Source organism: Pimephales promelas, chromosome 18 (genome assembly GCF_988280905.1).
Source record: "Pimephales promelas chromosome 18, fPimPro1.hap1.1, whole genome shotgun sequence".
NCBI classification, from domain to species: Eukaryota; Metazoa; Chordata; class Actinopteri; order Cypriniformes; family Leuciscidae; genus Pimephales; species Pimephales promelas.
This window is the reverse complement of record NC_142786.1, coordinates 19,237,663-19,256,648: the sequence shown is the minus strand read 5'-3', so window position 1 is coordinate 19,256,648 and position 18,986 is coordinate 19,237,663. Positions and strand designations below refer to the sequence as shown.

The following is an 18,986-nucleotide window of genomic DNA, read 5'->3' as shown; positions in this document are numbered from 1 at the left end:
AGTCACAACAAGCACGGCACATGGCACTTCAGAGTTCCTACTGGTGGTTCGAATGAAATAAATAATTAGTTGTAGCCTGCACATAATATGAAAGTAGGTTCAACTTTATTTTGATGGTCCACTTTAGACATTCTACAAACTGTAAGTAACTTCGCAACTACCTCTCAGAGTATTAAGCCCGGCCGGAACACACCAACTGTCAGCTATAATGTGCGTTCTGCGCCTGCGTGTAATGAGCCAACTGTCTATTTCTGCAGATATATTAGTCTATATTAGTCATTCAAAAAGGAAAACCAATGCTGCCGGTTGCAGATACACATAACGTTAACAAAGCAGCGTGTGCTTACCGATTTGAATATCAATCCTGCTAAAGGCTTTCTTTTCCAATCCGCTCATGTTAATATTGAAAAATTCGCCAAGGAACACTCGGGTAAGAAGACGTAAAATAAGAACGGCCTATCTTTACCGGTTTGAATTCTTTGCTTGCGGTTTTGCTTTTATTCTCATGCACTGACTCTTTCACTAAGCTGAAAAGCCAATCAGAGTTCTCTCTTTTCCCGACGCCCTGACGCAGATTCAACATGTCGAATTGGGTGAAACAAAGCCGACGAGGAATATTTTCAGCTGACGGCACGTAACACAGAGGAAACTTAACCGGCCGACGCGCAAAAACTTCCCGACGGCCGACCGCCGGCTTGGTGTGTTCCGGGTTTTGGAAGACCGTTGACTGGGGTGTAATGATACACACAACTGACGGTTCGGTTTTCTCACAGAGTTCATTTATAGGAACCAAATTTGTGAAGACTGAATCACTTGCCTGTTGAGGTAATTATAATGCTAGTGACAAGCTATGCTGTTTTATTGACGTCTTTCCGCTGCTGAAACACTGATAGAGCGATTACACGAGTTAAGATGCCTTTCAATAAGTATATTGTATCTTATCTTATATCTTTCAACATACCTTCAGGTGTCCATCCTGTAACTGAGGAAGAGAGGATCACGTTTACTCGCGCGCCACGCTGCCGCTTGAAATGAGGAGCCTAGTAGGCCTACAGCGATCGGTCACGCCACATCAAAGAGCGCCAAAACGCCATTTATTGTTTGCATTTCGTGAGCATATAGACAGAATTTGAAAGATTAGACCTAGCTTATTATCGAAAGTAACAAAACACGGAGCTTGTTATTTGGTGTTAATAGTGGTTAGGCTACAAAATTGAATTCGTTGTGTACTGTACATGTAAGACATGTAAGACGGGCGGGGCCAGGGTAGCAGTGGGCGGGGCGGTGCATGTTCGGTACACAATGAGAGTATCGCAATTCGATTTGTGAGTTCTGCACCTCGTTTTTTCGGTTCGGATCAAATATTGTTACACCCCTACTGTTGACTTATAGTCAGTAGAATATCTGTTGGGGAGCATTGAAATAAAGTGTTAGCACATATTAAGGATACAGTCTACTAAATAATCTAATGACTGTTAGTTGACATGTAGTTGCAAAGTTACTTCTAGTTAGTAGAATGTCTTGGCACATACGGTGCGAGTTTTGCTGTTTTACAAGCTCGCAGATGAGCGCGTGGAAATCGGTGATGCTTGCATGGTCATCTCTCAATAATTTTTAAACATGTTTTAAAAATCTAGGGAGTCGGCACCATTTTTCAGTGCATAGGCTGTCCCCTATTGCCAAATCACACACAACCACGTCACATGCTAGACCGATGGGACTATAGCTCAGTGGTAGAAACCATACAGTGTGCACATACAGTCTGATACACACAAATTTCTGTCTCACTCTCTCTCAAGAGTAGTTACACATATTATCAGTGGGGATGTCAACGATTAATCGACGATCGATTAATTGTCGATAATACATTTAATCGATAAAGCTAATCGATCATCGATTAAGCATGCGCGTGTGTGTTCATGTGCGCATGCTGCTCAACCGCGAAAGACGTAAGCGAGCACGCCGGAGTTATGTTTGGGACTATTTTACACCTTCATCATGACAATAAGTTGGCGTGTGCATTCGCAGCCTTTTGTTTTGTGCAAATGTAAGTTGTAATAGTTTATTTTGTGTACGCCTATCTATATCTGCTTTATCATCTTATATTGGATGTTTTTGGTTAAGAATTGACGCTAATAAAGCATGAAAAAATTTACAATCCCACTAGCCCACTTTATTTAGATTAAAAAACATTCTCATTAATTTGGTGAGGAACATAGCGTTTTGAGCAGCATTTGCAGACCCTGTTCTGCTGTTATGCCATATGACACTGCAGCGACGCACATTAAGGGTAACGATTAATCGATTAATTGATCGTTAATTTGAACGACGATCGATCATGGGAATTTGTGAAAATTGACATCCCTAATTATCAGCAAACAAAAAATGTTATTTTATTTTAAATATGGGGTGTTAAAAAAGCAATTGTTACTGTTAATGAATCTGGTGGTTTGATTTTTCACTGGTCATTTTTTTCCTTTTTTTGGTAGCTGTTTGTTTTTTGGTTGTATTTTCTTTTTTCTACAAATTGAAGGAAAAAAAGGAAAAAGTGTTTTGAGTATAATGCTTCTAAAATGAAAGCATTTGAAAGTCAAGTATCTCTCTCTCTGTCTCATGTTGAAAGTTCTCTGCTTTACAATAAATCATTTGCACACACATTTGTTCTATCTGAAGCTATAGTTGCTTCAGATCTCCGGTCTCTGTGTTTAGTGCGAAAGCTCTCGTGATTGCCGCCGGGTCGGGATTAAACTCGTGCAGGACAGTCGTTCCGTGTACCAGCTGCTTACGCGATTATCAAGTTAACTGACGTGTATCGCATGCAACCGCCCGAGTGTCTGAACTCACACCGTGTACGCTCTTCTTAATGTGGACAATCAAATAAAGCATTACCGAAATGTAATATGATTTACTGTTTTCAGTAGCGTTAGTTTGAGCACAATTTTTTCTTTTCTTACCCAATGTTAAAAGCAGGTGTCTGGCCGAAGCTGAAGCCTCCGCCGGGGGGGTTTAGCGCCGGCATTGCTGGACTGGCAGCAGGAGTTGCTGGAGCTGCTGCCCCCCCAAAACCAAACACATTACTGTTGCTCCCCGTTGTTCCAAACCCACCAGTGCTGCCAAACTGGAACCCTCCTGCAAATATAACATGGAGTAACCGTTATGGCGATGCACACAAATAAATTGGTTACATGCATGTAGGTCCATTGCACCCTCAAAAATTTTAACTTGTAAATGATAACCGATCCTGCTTTCCCATGCAATGAATGTGAACTGTTTTCACAGCTGACATTGGTAGTAAAATGGTAAATGGACTGCATTTATATAGCGCTTTCATAGACCTAATGGCCACCAAAGCGCTTTACATATTGCCTCACATTCACCCATTCATACACCGACGGCGGTGTCAGCCATACAAGGCACCATCCAGCTCGTCGGGAGCAGCTGGGGTTAGGTGTCTTGCTCATGGACACCTCGACACTTGGTCAGGTGGAACCGGGGATTGAACCACCAACCTTTTGGTTTGTACAGACGTTTTTGCACCAGAGGAACCTTTGCATAGTTCCTATAACTATTGGATTTTGGAGTGTATGAACCACAGGAACTAGGAACGATTTTAGTTCTAGGAACTCCTTTTACAGTCTATGGTGTAAACACACAGCCTGACGGTTGTCAAATGCGAGTTTGAAATGGCTACATTGGGCTGTGATTATGGGGTGTTTTAACCGAACCAGGAAAGAAAATGCCTCTGGACTCAATTGGATCGACAAATGCCTTGATCGCGGTTCTCTGTTCCTCTTTTAAAATGAATGCGCTGTCTACATCTTCTACAACAGACGCGATACTGAATCACATCTCAGTTCTCCAGTGGCGGCCATCTTTGTTGTAAATGAACTCAACCCAAGCTCTCTTTAGTAGGGCTGACTTCTAATAGTCGAGGATTCAACGATTCGATGAGGTCTGATTCGACTATGAATGTTATAGTTGAATAGTAAACGGCCAGTTCAACCTGGTATAAATCAGGTTGTGTGTCTCCCGCTCACGAGCGCTTACTCTTAACAGACACACTGTCCCCGGCGCTGCTCGCGCGTCACAGAACGTTCATCACGCGCTCTCCGTTCACAGCAAAAGGGTCGTCTCATTCAAAACAGCCAGCCGTTGCTGTCAGCGAGCCGCCGCGCATTGAATACTCATATGAGTCTGGCTGCGAATGTAAGTTACATGCCTGCCCCAGCGCGCTCACATTAATAAACGCCTAAACTCCAGCGCCGCGCACACGCTACATTTCCAGCACATCTAGCATAACGCAAACCAGGTCAAACGTTTGACTGCAGTATCTTATGCGCCTCATAATCCGGTGCGCCTTAAAGTGCGGAAAATACGGTATACATGCGTTTTATATTTAGCCTGAAACAGACAAGCATTCATGCGTGACAAAAAATCTTTAAGATTTAGGAGGCAAAATATATTTTTTGTAATTCTGTGAATTACACTGCTCAAATCAGATGAGGTAGGGTTGGCTCTCCACAAAACATAAAATGTTATTTTTCGTGTTCACAGAGGAAAAAACAATGTTGCAGAAGTGACAGTTCTCCGACGGACACGAGCGCTCTGAAGAAGCACTTAAAGGGTTAATTCACCCAAAAATGAAAATTCTGTCAGTATTTACTCACCCTCACGTTGTTCCAACCCCATAAGACCTTCATTCATCTCCAGAACACAAATTAATATATTTAAGATATTAAGATCATTCCTGCATACTAGTCCATAGGCTTCTTGAGGGAATGACTCTTGCTGGCATCGAAAAGTCATTTAAGACATCATTAAAATAGTCCAAGTGACTACAGTGGCTCAATTTTAATTTTATCAAATGACGAGAACACTTTTTGTGCTCAAAAACAAACAAAAATAACGATTTTATTTCAACTATTCACTTCCTTCTCCATGGGCCTGTAGTCAGTTAACGTAGTGCGATTGCGTAAAGCTACGTCACACGTAGGCTCACTATTGGCCGACGCTGGTCATGTGTGTGATGCGTGTGACGTACAATAACAGAAGCTTACGCTATTAAACTAGTAACCTGACTCGCGCAGAGGGAGAAATAAACGAATAGTTGAAATAAAGTCGTTATTTTTGTTGTTTTTTGCGCACAAAAGTGTTCTCGTCATTTGATAAACTTAATATTGAGCCCCTGTAGTCACTTGGACTATTTTAACGATGTCTTTAATGACTTTGAGGACAGCAAGTCATTCCCTCAAGAAGCCTATGGACTGTATGCAGGAGCGATCTTAATATCTTAAATATCTTAATTTGTGTTCCGAAGATGAACGAAGGTCTTACGGGGTTGGAACAACATGAGGGTGAGTAAATACTGACAGAATTTTCATTTTTGGGTGAACTAACCCTTTAAAGACTGCTTTAAAAATTTCACAGACCTCAAACAGAAAAACACAAAGCCTTTCTTTAAAGTGAATTTCGTTTTTTAATTTTTTCTTGATTTTAATTAATATGTTTCATCAACCAATTGTCTGGATTTAATAAATAAGAAGGAAAAGCAGACATTTACTGATAATCAAGGCGAGGCACCGATGTGTGAACTGGAGCTTGTCTCATAAATATAGCTACCGCAACTCAGCGTACAAGTATAGTCTACTCCACAGACCTGAAACATAGCCTATATCTATATTGAAATGTCTACTTGTAAATAAAACGATTCAAAATGAAAGAAAACGTAATGCTCTCTGCTTATAAAAAGAACTGTGCATTTCTCTCTGGCGCATGCACTATGGGAAGATCGCGCAGCATCGTCAACTTCATCTTTATTAATAAACAATTAAAATGTCTCCTTGCTATATTTTTTCTTTGTGACAGCTTTTTATTTTCGGCAGCGCCGCTGCTACCCTTAGGCTAAAGCGTTAAGTTAGCCTACAAGTTACAAGCTCACCACCGAATCAAAAACATGATTGCATGATAAAAACATGAAAAATACTACTACCTAAACATAGCCTCACTGTTTAGAAAAAAACAAAAACAAAAAAAAAAACAGAACGAATAGCCTAATGCACATACGTCCATCTCTTTTGTTTGAAATGGAAAAAATATAGCTGCTAGACCCATCTAAAAAAAAAAAAGGTTTGACTATCAGTCGACTATGGCAAAATCTAACGAATCAGATTCGACTATGAAAATCCTTAGTCGAAAACAGCCCTACTCTTTAGTGACGTGGATGGTTACATTACGGTTGATCATCTGGCCATCATCATATAAAGCCCACCCAGACAATTTGATTGGTTAGAACAGCTTTGGTTTTGGGATACTTGCTTCTTAACAGATCAAGTCCAGACCAAACTTCCCATCCTCAAATGTTGTGGGCAGGGCTAAGTTTTGCTGGCATCCAGGCTAGTAACAAGGAGAAAATCCAATGCAACTTCAAGAGGACCAACCCAAAGGGGGTAGGGGGAGGGGGCTTTCAGTGAGCTATTTCACACAGGCTCGGTTCTGCTCCTCCGTGGCGATGACGCCGTGTGGTTAAAAGTCACAACAAACTAATTTGAAAGTGGGGGGGACATGTCCGCACACCCGTGGGTAAGACATCATCCCCGGGCTTTATGAACTTGCGCTTCATGCTTTCACCGACGACGCTAACGTGACGAATGGATCTCAATCTATCACACAGTGTCGCTTGGACCCACTCTGCTCTGCCTCTGATAGGCTTGTTATGTGTTAGAGATGTGTTCCACTCATATGATTGGTAGGTTAAATCAATTGAGTGATCTGGCACGGTGCCGGAATACTTTAAGCCCTGTATACGGCATACGCTAATACCTTTTCATATATAGTCTGCTTTCTATGCATGACAGCTCTATCTAATAACGTATTAGACAGATCGTAAACTAATGAACAAGGAGAATGCTCTGGTGTTCTCAGCGCTGTCAAAACAAGTCACAACAAGCACGGCACTTCAGAGTTCCAACTGGCGGTTCAATGCAACCAAAAACGTTCCTGAGAGAACCATTAGTTGCCCGGTTTAGAATTAAATGATGCTGACGTTGACATGTTTCTCTGACCTTGGCCCGTGGAGGCAGCAGTCGATCCAAACGTAGGTGTAGGGTTGGCTTGCTGACCGAATACAGGGGCAGTATTGGACTTGGCTCCGAATGCAGAAGCTGGGGAAGCGTTGGCCGAGAATGAAGGTGCCGATGACCCGAACGAAAGAGCACTGGGCTGAGATGCGTTTTGTCCGAAGATTGGTGCCTGGCCAGTGCCAAAGCCAGATGAAGGAGCGGCAGAACTAAAGACAAACGGGGAAGGGTTGGCAGACGGAGTCGGAGCTGCAAGAGAAATGAGAGGTTAGGCACATTTGAACAAGATGCACTAGGACTGTCATCATGGTGAAGGTACCATCGCCATTTGTTTATTAATTTCTATTGTTCTATTCATTTTTTAATCTACTCTGTAGGCTGGCTTGTTAGTTGGTTAGTGATGTCAAAAGTACCGTACCAAGTTGGTATTGAAACTTTAAATATGTGCTGCTATGAGCACTATTGAGAGAATCAACTTCTGATTGCCCGTTGTGTTCAACAACTCATCGGATGTGTCTGTGATTGGCTACAAGAGCACGTCATTATTGAAGTGCTGATCATTATAGCCAAAATTCCGGAAATTCCGGTCAACAGCGCTCAAAGCGTCACATTTGAAAGATTTCAGTATCGACTTGATACCGAAGTCGGTACTTTTGACAACACTACATTCAATACAACTTCACGAAATGCAAAACAAGAACGTAGCCTTATGAAGAAAAGGAAAAAACAACAAAAAAAACAAATTGCTAGCATTCCTTTGCAGTTGGCTTGTCAGTATCATGGCATAACAATATTGTGGCAGCCCTAAGAAGCACATTGTGGGATTTTTGAGGCAAACGAACCAGTTTAGGCTTGAGTGCAAATCAACATGATAGATAGTCTTATCATTTGTAAAAAATTTTAACAATCAATACACCTTCAGGAAGTATAAAACAAAAAAGGGCATAACCTTATGAAAAAAGAAAACACGCAAATATCACGATTGCTTGCATTCCCTTGCGGTTGGCTTGTAAGTATCACGGTATTACAACATTGTGGTTATCGCGGCAGCCCGAAGAAGCACAATGTGGGATTTTTGGGGGCAAACTAACCAGTTTAGGCTTGTTGAGAGCAAATCACCATGATAAACAGTCTTATTATCATTTGTAAAGGTGTATTGATTTCTAAATAAGTTACAAAGTGTAAAACAAGAAGGGTGTAGCCTTATAAAAAAAGAAGGCATGCAAATATCACGGTTGCGTGCATTCCTTTGCGGTTGGCTTGTCAGTATCACAGTATTACAATATTGCGGTCATCACGACAGCCCTAAGAAGCACACTATGGGATTTTAGGAGGGAAACTAACCGGCAGAGGCTGGGGTGGAGGACGCAACAGCACCAAAATTGAAAGAAGGGCCAGATGAGTTTGAGCCCGAGCCAAATTGGAAAGGTTGTGCTGGTGCAGGTGCAGCAGAAGGAGCCGCAGGTGCCGGTGTCTGGCTGTCCTGCTGTCCGAACACGAAAGTCTTTGCCACGGTAAGTTCAGAGGAGGAACTCTGGCCGAATACAAAGGTGCTTGAGGGAGCAGGGGTGGGAGCCAGGGAAGAGGTAGTGGGAGTGATGAAAAGGCTGGGGGTGGAGCTGGATGAAGCTGGGGTGCTCGAGGAGTTGGCCATGAAGCCAAAATTGGGCGTTGGAGCAGATGTTTCTGGAAAGCAAATAGTGGGAGAGTCAAATTGTGGTACTACAAGAATACGGCATAGTGTGCTGCAGGGATGATGCATTTCTGTAGGGCAAAAAAACTGTAGCATTTTAGCAATTCAGTTTCAATCGTCGCAAAGTCAATGGCTGTTTTGTAGGGATGCACGACATATTGCCCCCCATATCGGTATCAGCTGATATGTAAAAATATATAGTATTGGCCTGATAAGCAACTTTGTCGAGATATTAAAGCCGATTAATAATGGATTATTTTCTTCAGTACCATCTTGTTGAACAGTGCACATCTGAAGTGTCTCAGCTGAATTACTGTAAATATGATATCGATGCATCCGTAGTTTACGTTAACAAAAACTTTTGTTAATCACAGAACTTATTTTTTGCAATAATCCAAAATCCAATTCCACTGATGCAAAATCACTACAAAAATACGTCACCACTGAAGCGCTCTATAGCTTTAAGAGAGGATCAAAAGACCATACGGGTTCACTCACCTTTTATACTCTGTCCAAAACCAAACGATGGCTTTGGGGGTTCTGTTGACTCAGCAGTTTTCCCAAATGTGAGCGTAGGCTTGAGGAAATCTTTTGGAGCATCTGGCTCGCTGAAAGAGAAGCCCAAGTTTGCCTTTGGTTTCTCCGCTTCCTTGGAAGCACCGAACAAGAACGCATTTGAGGGTGCAGAGGTGTCCTTTTTCTCTTCTGGTTTTCCAAAGGTGAAGTTAGGCGTCACCAGCGTTGGCTCTTGCGTTGCTTGTTCCACAAACTTTGAGGCAGAAGATTCAGCAACTAAAGACTTGCCAAAAACAGGGATGGTGTTCTCTGCAGTTGTCGTCGATGATGTTGTGGTTGTTGAAGCGGTTTCTGAGAAAGCAGGAGCATCTTTCTCAGCCTTGGACTGGGGCACAGAGAAACTAAATGATGAATTTGAGCTTTCCTTCTCACTAGGTTTAGCTCCAAATAAAAATGCAGAGTTTTCCGAGCCAGGAGCTTGAGAGCTGAAAGTGATTCCACTTCCGCCACCAAATTTAAATCCCGTACTAGAATCCTGAGATTTAGGGTTTTTTTCGATTGCGTCACCATCCATGGATCCGCTAAAAGCAATGGCCGTTGTTGAATTCTCTTTTGTCACTGCGGATTCTGCCGAGGCACCGTCAAGTTTGACCCCACCAGAACCAGCATCTGAGAACGAGCCTCCAAATTTGAAGCCCTCTGATTTTGAGGTCAAGTCAGAAGTCCCGATTCCAAATTTAAATCCTACCGCGGTGGAAGAATCTGCGAAAGAGCCTCCAAACTTTAATCCAGCAGAGGTCGAGTCCGTAGAGCCGGTACCAAACTTAAAACCAGATGAACTTAAGTCTGTACTGTTGGACTGAACGCCAAAAGATGAACTAAAACCTGAAAAACAGCAAGACTACTGGCCATTAGTCTGCTTCTACAAAACGGTAAGTCACTGCTTCACAAAATATGACTTCTGGAAATATGATTACAATGCACTTTACCTTTGGACTCTATTTTAGCTCCGGGTTTTGCTGACTGGCAGGCCACACACTGCTGGTCCGCTGCCTTATTCTGAACACAGCACACCTCGCAGTCCCAGCTCCCCTCAGGTTTCTTGAACTTATCCCCGAATCCTAACGCAGACGCAGCAGAGGTTGCAGGTGCAGAGACTGGAGTTGAGACCACACCGGCTACAGCTCCTGTAAAACACCAAGAAGAGCAAGACATCAGGGACGCAAATATCAGTTTGCTTAGGCAGATATTGAAAGCTAGGCTTTTCAGTAGGATATCGTTTTAATTTAAATGTTTCCAATTCTGCTTATTGACTCCTTATTTTGATTCCATTAAGAAAAAAAAGAAAGACTTCGATATCATTCCCATTTAGTCTTATAGCAAAACATTTAATTGCAGTTGTATTTCATGAACAAAAATAAATGGGCTAAAGAACACTAAAGGCCTGTTCACACCTGGACGAATTTCGCGCACAAAATTTGCCAACGTTTAACGCCTCGTGACTAAACAAAGGGCGCCAATGTGAGTGAGCACCCTGACACGGAAAACGCCATGCGTAAATGTGTAATTTTTTTTTAAAAACGCCTCTGGTTCATTTTTTTAGTTTGACGAGCTGCATCAAAAACTATCCGACCAATGAGATTGGCGCTTTTGCTCACAAAATTCCAGTAGTCAGTACCGATATCATTAAAATTTGACCGTTCTCTGTCACAATTTCGGGACCACAGCAATCAGTTTGAACTATTTCCAATTTATTTAACTATTTGAAAAAAAAAAAAAAAAAACAATTCAATGACTTATGACGGTACATTTATGAAAGCATTGAAGGCTACATGCTGTTTAAATTAAAATATTGATGATATTGATTAGAAATATTGCTTATTAAAAGAAATGAAGAAAAAAATAAGCAACCTTGTGCACACATTATTATTATTATTATTGTGGTAGTATTTTTAATTAATGGAGACGTGGTTAAATTTATTGTACAGTAGCCTGATATAATTATTTCTGTCACTGTCAATTTCTTTAAGTTAAACCAAACTTTTATTTTTGACGGGTTGCCAATCAAGAATCATGTCATCATATCGTGAGGCAGCAGAGACTGAAAACAGTGCGAGTGTCACACGTGCTTCAGTGTGAGTGTGTGAGAGGTAAGTTAACGTTAAATGAAACCGCGCGTCTGCGCCGTTCATTCACACAGACGAGCAGAACTTTTTTCAGTTTAATATACACAGACACCACATCCGGAGCGCCGCCGGTCGCCATGTCTCACGCAACTTCACGCTCTTCGTGCTTACTTGCGCATCCAGAACCGGGTTTGACCGGGTACTCGGTACCACCGGTACTTGGTAACGTGACGTTTAAAACTTTTTAGTACCGATTTGGTACCGAAGTACCAAATATTTTAATCGTTTGACAACACTAATTATTATTATAGACTCATTACATGCAAAGTGATAAATATTTCAAGCCTTTACTTGTTGACGAGTCATATCACACTTAAACGGTTTAAGTAATTGAAATGTTCACAAAGGAATTGATAAGAGGAATAGAAATTTGTATTTAAAGCTGCAGTCGGCAAGTCTGGCAGATTGAGTGGACTTAGGCAAAATTTTGAATGTTAACAATTCATATGGCCCTCCCCCACTATCAATGAATACCCTCCCACAGAGTTTGTGCTCGAGTGCGTGCGCACCAGGTTATCTGTGAACGTGACCATCTCACCAGCATCCATCAACACCATGGATTATTTGGAGGTATGCTGCCCTGGCTAATCTACCAATATATTGCAATTGCTAAAGTCATTTATACTCTAAACGAGATTACTTGATTTGCTAGTGTTCCACCATCACTCTTCCTTACTGCGGGAACTTCAGGCGTGTTCATGTGATTGTAATGTGCGCGAGGGGTGGCGTGTGCCCGATCTGTGATTGACAGTCAGATCTCACACACCCCTGCGCTGACTGGATCCAATGATCCGTGAGCGCTGGATTTTTGCAAAACAAATAACACGCTCCAGATGGAGTTAGAACCTACGGTTTTTTATTTATGTTGTTCTGTTGGATTATAGTGTCGATTTCACTGAATATGATCAAAAAAATGTTTCCGATGGCAGCTTTAATAACATATATTGAATTCCAGTATTGGAATCAATTTTTCGATTCCCAACTCTATTTTTCAGACCAAATTTTAAGAGAAGCTTTTTTACTATCACAGGTGTTAAAGGGCCTGTCCCTCTTTTTTATGTTGGGTATTAAAATGTATTAAATCTTAGTAAAACCTTACCTGGTTTAGAGCTCATACAGGATACGCATTTGACATCCTGTGCCTTGTTCCGAACCATGCACACGTCACAATCCCAAGCCCCCTCTGGCTTCTTAAATTTGTCCCCAAATCCTAACAGTCCAGTCGCTGTAGATGAAGTGGCAGTCGTTGTGGTTGTAGAGAGAGTGGATGAGGTCTCTGAAGGAACCGGTAGAGTCAGTCTGGATTTCACTCCAGTCCCGGGTTTGGCCGTGTCACAAGCTACACATTTAATTACTTCCGGTTTGTTACTAACCAAACATGTGTCACATTCCCAGCTACCAGCTGGAGGAGCAAAGAGAGAACTAATGCTTGCAGGAGCTTCTGCGGGTTTACTGTCCGATTTAGAGGCAGTGTCTGTGTTGGGTTGTGGTGCGAAACAAGCAACGCACTTTTTGTCCAAGGACTTGTTTTGCAATAGGCAAGTGTCACAGCTCCATGAACCTGCAGGTGGCCTGAACTTGTCACCAAAACCAGAAAAGGTAGCAGATGATAACAACGCAGACTGTGAAGGTTTATCAGCAGAGTTCTGAGAGGGGGAAGCAAATCCTGGAAAAGAGAAACACTCAAAATGAACGCACTCAAATTGCAACATGCCATTAAAAACATTTACTTAAAAGTATATCATACCAGGTCCCTTAAGTATATCCAATACACTGCCCTGTTTTAAGACCTTTGCAGGTTTGAAGGGTCCTTCAAACTCTTTTTCCTCACTGGCCAGTGATTTGACTGTGAAACATGCAGGGAAGAAACATCAACACCACCAAAACCTGACTTCAAATCCTCAAACATCTGATTTGCAAAAATAGCCTTACCTGGTAATACTGTTGGAACAATTTTCCCATTGGAGTAAGAAGGGCCTGTTTTCAAAGTAGGAGCACTGAAAGTGAATCCAGCCTGCAGGGAAGAATAGCATCATTACAGATGCTTGCTTTGCATGAAATGGTGTCATTTTATAGTATATATTACATTTATTTTACAACAATAAAAGGAGAAATGTGTTTACACAATTGTTTCATTTGTGTCTTTATAATAAGGTTTAACACACAAAAGAGTAATTATAAGTTCAACACATAGAGGTATAGAAATTTTACATTGATTAAAAAAAAAACAACAACAACTGCGCTGATATCGGATTTTTATCGGCCAATACTCAGAATTTTCGGTATCAATCTGCATGAAAAAGTGTAAAAGAATAAAGGAGACCTACTGATGGAGAGAAGGTTGGAGGACTGGCTGCTGTTGCCTTTACAATAGGTGAAGAGAACGTGAATGGGACAGATGGTGGTGTGGATGGCATCACTGCCTCCTGATTTAAAAAAAAAAATTGGGTTAGATATACTTGACCACATTATTTGTGCAACATAACAGCAATGAGCACCTTTCAGTTTGCTGAGCCAAGACTATGTCAGAAAGGCACAATTCTGAGGGGTCAGAGGGGAAGTAATACCTTATTTGCAAGCGGTTCCTCAGAGACGGTTGCAAGTGGTGTTGTGCCGGTGGTGAGCGAGGAGGTAGGGGGAGGAGAGGAGAAATTAAATGTGGGCAAAGTGAAATTGCTGGGAAGAGAGGCAGGTGGCAGGTCTGGGTCCACAGCAAGCTGAAAGTAAAACAGTCTACATGAGCATCAAACCATTCCAAAAACAATGGTATAGCGAAGCCTATATCCAGCAGAACATTGACCTCATCGTCAGGCCGTTTGGATGAAGGTCTAATTGCTCGTTCCCTCTTCATTTTCCCCCCTCCTGAAGCAGCGCTGCTGGGTGCTGGGGTGCTGGACAGCGGGTAGGACACACTGCTTGTATTAGAGACAAAGGAATTGATGGACTGAGTATATATGCAAGTGAAGACACGAACAGCTCACTGTCTATCCAAAAAAGAGAAGATTTAGCTTCCGTTTCACACTGGACATGTAAGCACAGGGAACTACACTAACCTTTTCCACTGGTGGCACTTGCGCTACTAACTTTTTCAGTTACTGGCGCAAAACATGATTTGGTCGCACAAATTATTTATAGTAAGCCGCACTCTGGATAGTAATGAATAATAATGAAACTGCATTAGGGGTGGAACGGTACAGAAGTCATGGTTGGGTTCATACCTTGGTTCAGACATTCAGACGGTTCGGTACGATTTCGGTACAATGGAGTGAAAAGCAAAACAAAAATGCAGAAGGCATTTTTATAAATGTCTTAAGTCTCGTATTTTTTAAGTTGTTTAAGTTTTATTAATAAAGGTATACCAGTTTATTTGTAGTGCACTGACAATAGTTTTATATAATTAGTTTATTAATTAAATGGTCCCACTTTATATTAAGTGGCTTTTAGTACTATGTACTTACATTGAAATTAATAGTTTGTTACAATGGACTTATTGTGTACTTACATGTTTTACATTGTACTTATATTTTAAAATTCCAGCATGTAATTCCAGCCATAATTACTTTATGTAATTACATTAGTAATTACACAGTTGACCCTCCCCTCACACCTTAACCTACCCTTAAACCGACCCATACCACCACACCTGTCCCTAACCTTACCCGTATCACACCTCAATAGCAGCAAAAGTGTTTTACAATACAACAGGAACACAATAATACATTGTACTTATTGTTCAATGTAAGTACATAGTACTTAAAGCCACTTAATATAAAGTGGGACCAATTAAATTAATAAAAAGACAAAATGACCTTGATATATGTTTGGTAATTGTACTTGAATGAATGTAAAATTAATTTGCAATATTTAAGATCAATATATTTGTTTTCCTTAATTTTAACTAACCCTAACTTTATTCTCATCTGAATTATAAATACATGATTTCCGTATAAAATAATTACCATTAAAACACATTTGATTTTCTTTTTTAATCAATGTAGAATCATACGCAGGACTGTTGGAAAGCTGTGATGACAATAAAATGATAGCTTATAAATATATCTCTGGTTGTTTCTGTTCCACAACATTTTGTATGTCATGTTTGGGGTGTGGGATGAAGAGAGGGATATTTTCAGTAATTATTTAATAAAACGTTTAATTTATCTTCAGTGTGTAGTATTAGCCAATCAGGTGTCTTGACGCAAATCACGCGATTATGATTATGAAAAAACTAACGTTAGTCTAAAAAACTGCTAGTGATCATATAACGTTAGTCGATGTCAATATCAGCGCTAGCAATATAATTAGTTAGTTCATGGCAGAGTTTATCAGCCGAACACCAGACCACAAATCTACCTTTGGTGTAAGGAAGAGACACGGTGTCTTACATCTCTGCGTCTTTTTCCTGCCGCCATGCAGGCTCAGATGGTAGCCTATATGATTATGATTAGCATGCCTATTATAAAGACACAAACCTTTTCATGTCATTTGAATAATATGCGCGCGATAGAGAGAGAGAGCAAGACAGCGCTTGTGTTGTGTGAAGACGTGATAGTGCGCGCGCGGCCAGGGCGCGCTCTCTCTCTCTCAGCTCGTTTGCGCCCTGTCAAACGCATCAGTCATTCTACTCTACAACACTCACCGAGATCAAAAAAGGCTTTGGCGGGACAAAAAGAGGACGATCCGACAGGTTTTAGAAGATTAAATACAACCCGAAAGAAACTAAAAAAAAACAGACCCGTCAAAATAGTCAGTGATACATTTGCGACCCATTAAAAATTAGGGTCGCAATGGGATTTCAAAAGGTCGCATATGCGACCATTTTGGTCGCAGTGTAGTTCCCTGAAGCAGCAAAAAAGAATTCAGTGCATATAGTGCTGGGCAATGATTAATTGCGATTAATCACATCCAAAATGAAACTTTAAATATGCGAGTACAGTCTATAATTAATTTGTATATATAAATACACACAAATGCATGTATATCATTCCTTAAGAAAAACGCGATTATGGGATCGCATGATTCAATGCATAATCCGTCAAAGTCAACATATTTTTGCAGGGAGACACATTTTTATTTTTTTTTTACGCCGCACTTTCGCCGCATAAATTGCCGATTTCCGTGCAAAAAATTTTTTTACAGATCTGCATGATTCACGTAGGTCACATTTTCAGGTCGGAAAATCCGGAACTCCGGATTAATCCGGAAAAATCACTTCCCTGAAGAAAATATTGTACCCAACCCGCATCCTGACCTGGGCCATAGACGTGTAAAAACACAGTATCGCAAGAAGACGTACACATAACAAAGCCAGTACCTTGGTTATCTTCTTTCATTATTTTGGGAAATGTCTCCCATAGGGATGGGCATGATTAATCGACGATCGATTATTGATCATTAAGAATTTCGCCGATCACGTTAACTGTTATCGATTATCATTAAACTAATGCTGTGAGTGGAAAGTGAACGTGTTCCCTGGGCTGGTTATGTTAGCGCGGAGGTACCTGTGCATCCCGGCCGGCAACGTCAGTCCTCTCATCAGAGCGGTGTTTTCAGCGGCTGGACTGAAGCATGTTTACACTCGACGCGTCCGCACAAGCGTGTTTGGGGAGGTGCGCGCGCAGTCTGCAAAGACTCGCACTGAAGATCAAGGCGAAAGTGTAAACAAGGCTTGACGGTCACCATGCAGGTTGCGGTCGCGTCTGACCCCAGATCATGTCGTCAACATGCTTATCTTTCTCAACAAAAATCAGTAGACTGGAGCAGAAGTTGTATGCGAGTTATTTTTTATGAAGCTTTAAGTAGCCTAGCCTAATTGATTGTTAGGTAGGCTAATTTCTCTCACCCTTTCTCAACTCCGTGCCTTGATTGAGTTACATTGACAAAACCTGTCAGATCTAAATGTTATTATGTTTTGGTTAAGTTATTTTTATTATTATTTATTATTTTGGAACAAACGACGGTCTCATAAGGGCCAACTTGCAGCTGCAGGTTCAGTTGCGTTAGAGCACCGCCGCGCATATCTTCAAATTTAGCCCAGTTTAACTGCCACAAGTTGATCATCTTGTAATAAAGATTTTTTCATTTATAAAAAGTTAAATAAATAATAAATTTGAATATAAAAATATTAATGATTAATCGATAGTCGATCGTTAATTCTTCCGACGATCGACTAAGAAAATTTAATCGAATGCCCATCCCTAGTCTCCCACAATTTTACTCTTTCTATTTTGTGTATTTGCGGAGCTTCCACTCCCCAGTCTTCACCTTTTCTCTTGCCGCCTCCATCTCTCTGCAGACTGTAGTGATCAGAGACATGGCCGGTTCGTGAATGAATCGTTCTTTTGAACCGGTTCTTTTTAGTGAACCAGTACACTAAATCAAACTGAACCATTCGAAACAGTTCGCGTCTTGCATCAGTGCTGATCCACAAGTTACTAAAGTTACTCACTTTCTGACATGCCTGACAGTCCCTCGAATTGAAATAAACCAATATCCAGGATTATATTTTACTTCAGTAACTCCACTTCAATGAACTGAGACATGTTGGTGCCACTGCTGAGAGAAGTGATGAGCAGGAGCAGCTGATACTGTGCATCCGCGTACTACCGAACGCACAGGTACAGCGGTTCTCGGATCACCAGTAAAGAACTGATAACTGTTTAGACTGAGCTTGTGTGTCATCTTCGTGCCATTTATTCAGCCAATAAAGTGTAGGCCTATATATTTCATAGAAAATTGTGTCTAGTACTATATAAATACGAAAGTTTAATTGGCATCTTTTTTCAAACGAACCCGACCCACCGCAACTCGAATATCATTACAAATATTTTTGGATGACTCGTAACTGCAGGTAACCGCAGACACCCGCTCATTTTGGATCAACCCGAGCATCACTTATTTATATACACAAAATAATTACAGTACACACATATATTATGTAAACAAACTTTTATATTGAATGCAAGGAATTGTTGCCCAGCACTAATATTTTTTATATATTATGTGTACAAGAGGAACACAGTCACATCAGAGAGAAGTCAGTACATCATTAATCAAAACATGTAGCATCGTTCAGAGAAGTACGCCTGAAAACGTGACACAATGGACGACACTGATCGGTTTTTGCAGTACACACGCTGTCAGTGTAAAAGCACAAAGGCTCCCGCTCTGCTAACAAACAGCTTCTGCGATGCTTATGTGTTCAGTGTGAAACAGGGGTAATGTAAGATTAGCATAAACCATCTGCTCTTACCTGGTAGATGGAGTCTGGGAGGGATCTGAAATTGGAGGAGATTGTCTTACCGGCTAAGAAAGGAAACAAAGAATCAAAACATAATCCACTTAATTACAGTGCTTGAAGGAACTTTTCATAAACTAATATTTTAAAGATAGTTCAGGCCCTATAGACACAATTGAAAGTCTCTTTTTGTTCACAAAGGCTGCAGTTATTTTAACAAATCAGTAAAAATAGTAATTAAAAAAACCTTAAACCTTAATTAACATTTGAATATATTT

General features: G+C 41.0%; 1 protein-coding gene across 3 annotated transcripts in view; it reads right to left on the bottom strand.

Annotated features, from left to right (window-relative positions):
• nup153 (nucleoporin 153) overlaps positions 1-18,986 on the bottom strand; it is a 42,929-nt gene that overhangs the window by 1,796 nt on the left and 22,147 nt on the right. For 2 of the 3 annotated variants that reach the window (XM_039680665.2, XM_039680667.2), the window contains exons 10-21: positions 18,724-18,776; positions 14,272-14,386; positions 14,039-14,188; positions 13,799-13,897; positions 13,404-13,485; positions 13,219-13,317; positions 12,571-13,137; positions 10,275-10,472; positions 9,268-10,170; positions 8,421-8,762; positions 7,062-7,325; positions 2,955-3,129 (exon numbers count right to left, since the gene is read on the bottom strand). In XM_039680665.2, coding sequence (XP_039536599.2) covers positions 2,955-3,129; positions 7,062-7,325; positions 8,421-8,762; positions 9,268-10,170; positions 10,275-10,472; positions 12,571-13,137; positions 13,219-13,317; positions 13,404-13,485; positions 13,799-13,897; positions 14,039-14,188; positions 14,272-14,386; positions 18,724-18,776 — 3,047 coding nt within the window. The remainder of the gene's footprint in view (positions 1-2,954; positions 3,130-7,061; positions 7,326-8,420; positions 8,763-9,267; positions 10,171-10,274; positions 10,473-12,570; positions 13,138-13,218; positions 13,318-13,403; positions 13,486-13,798; positions 13,898-14,038; positions 14,189-14,271; positions 14,387-18,723; positions 18,777-18,986) is intronic. The other variant, XM_039680666.2, reaches the window with a different exon arrangement.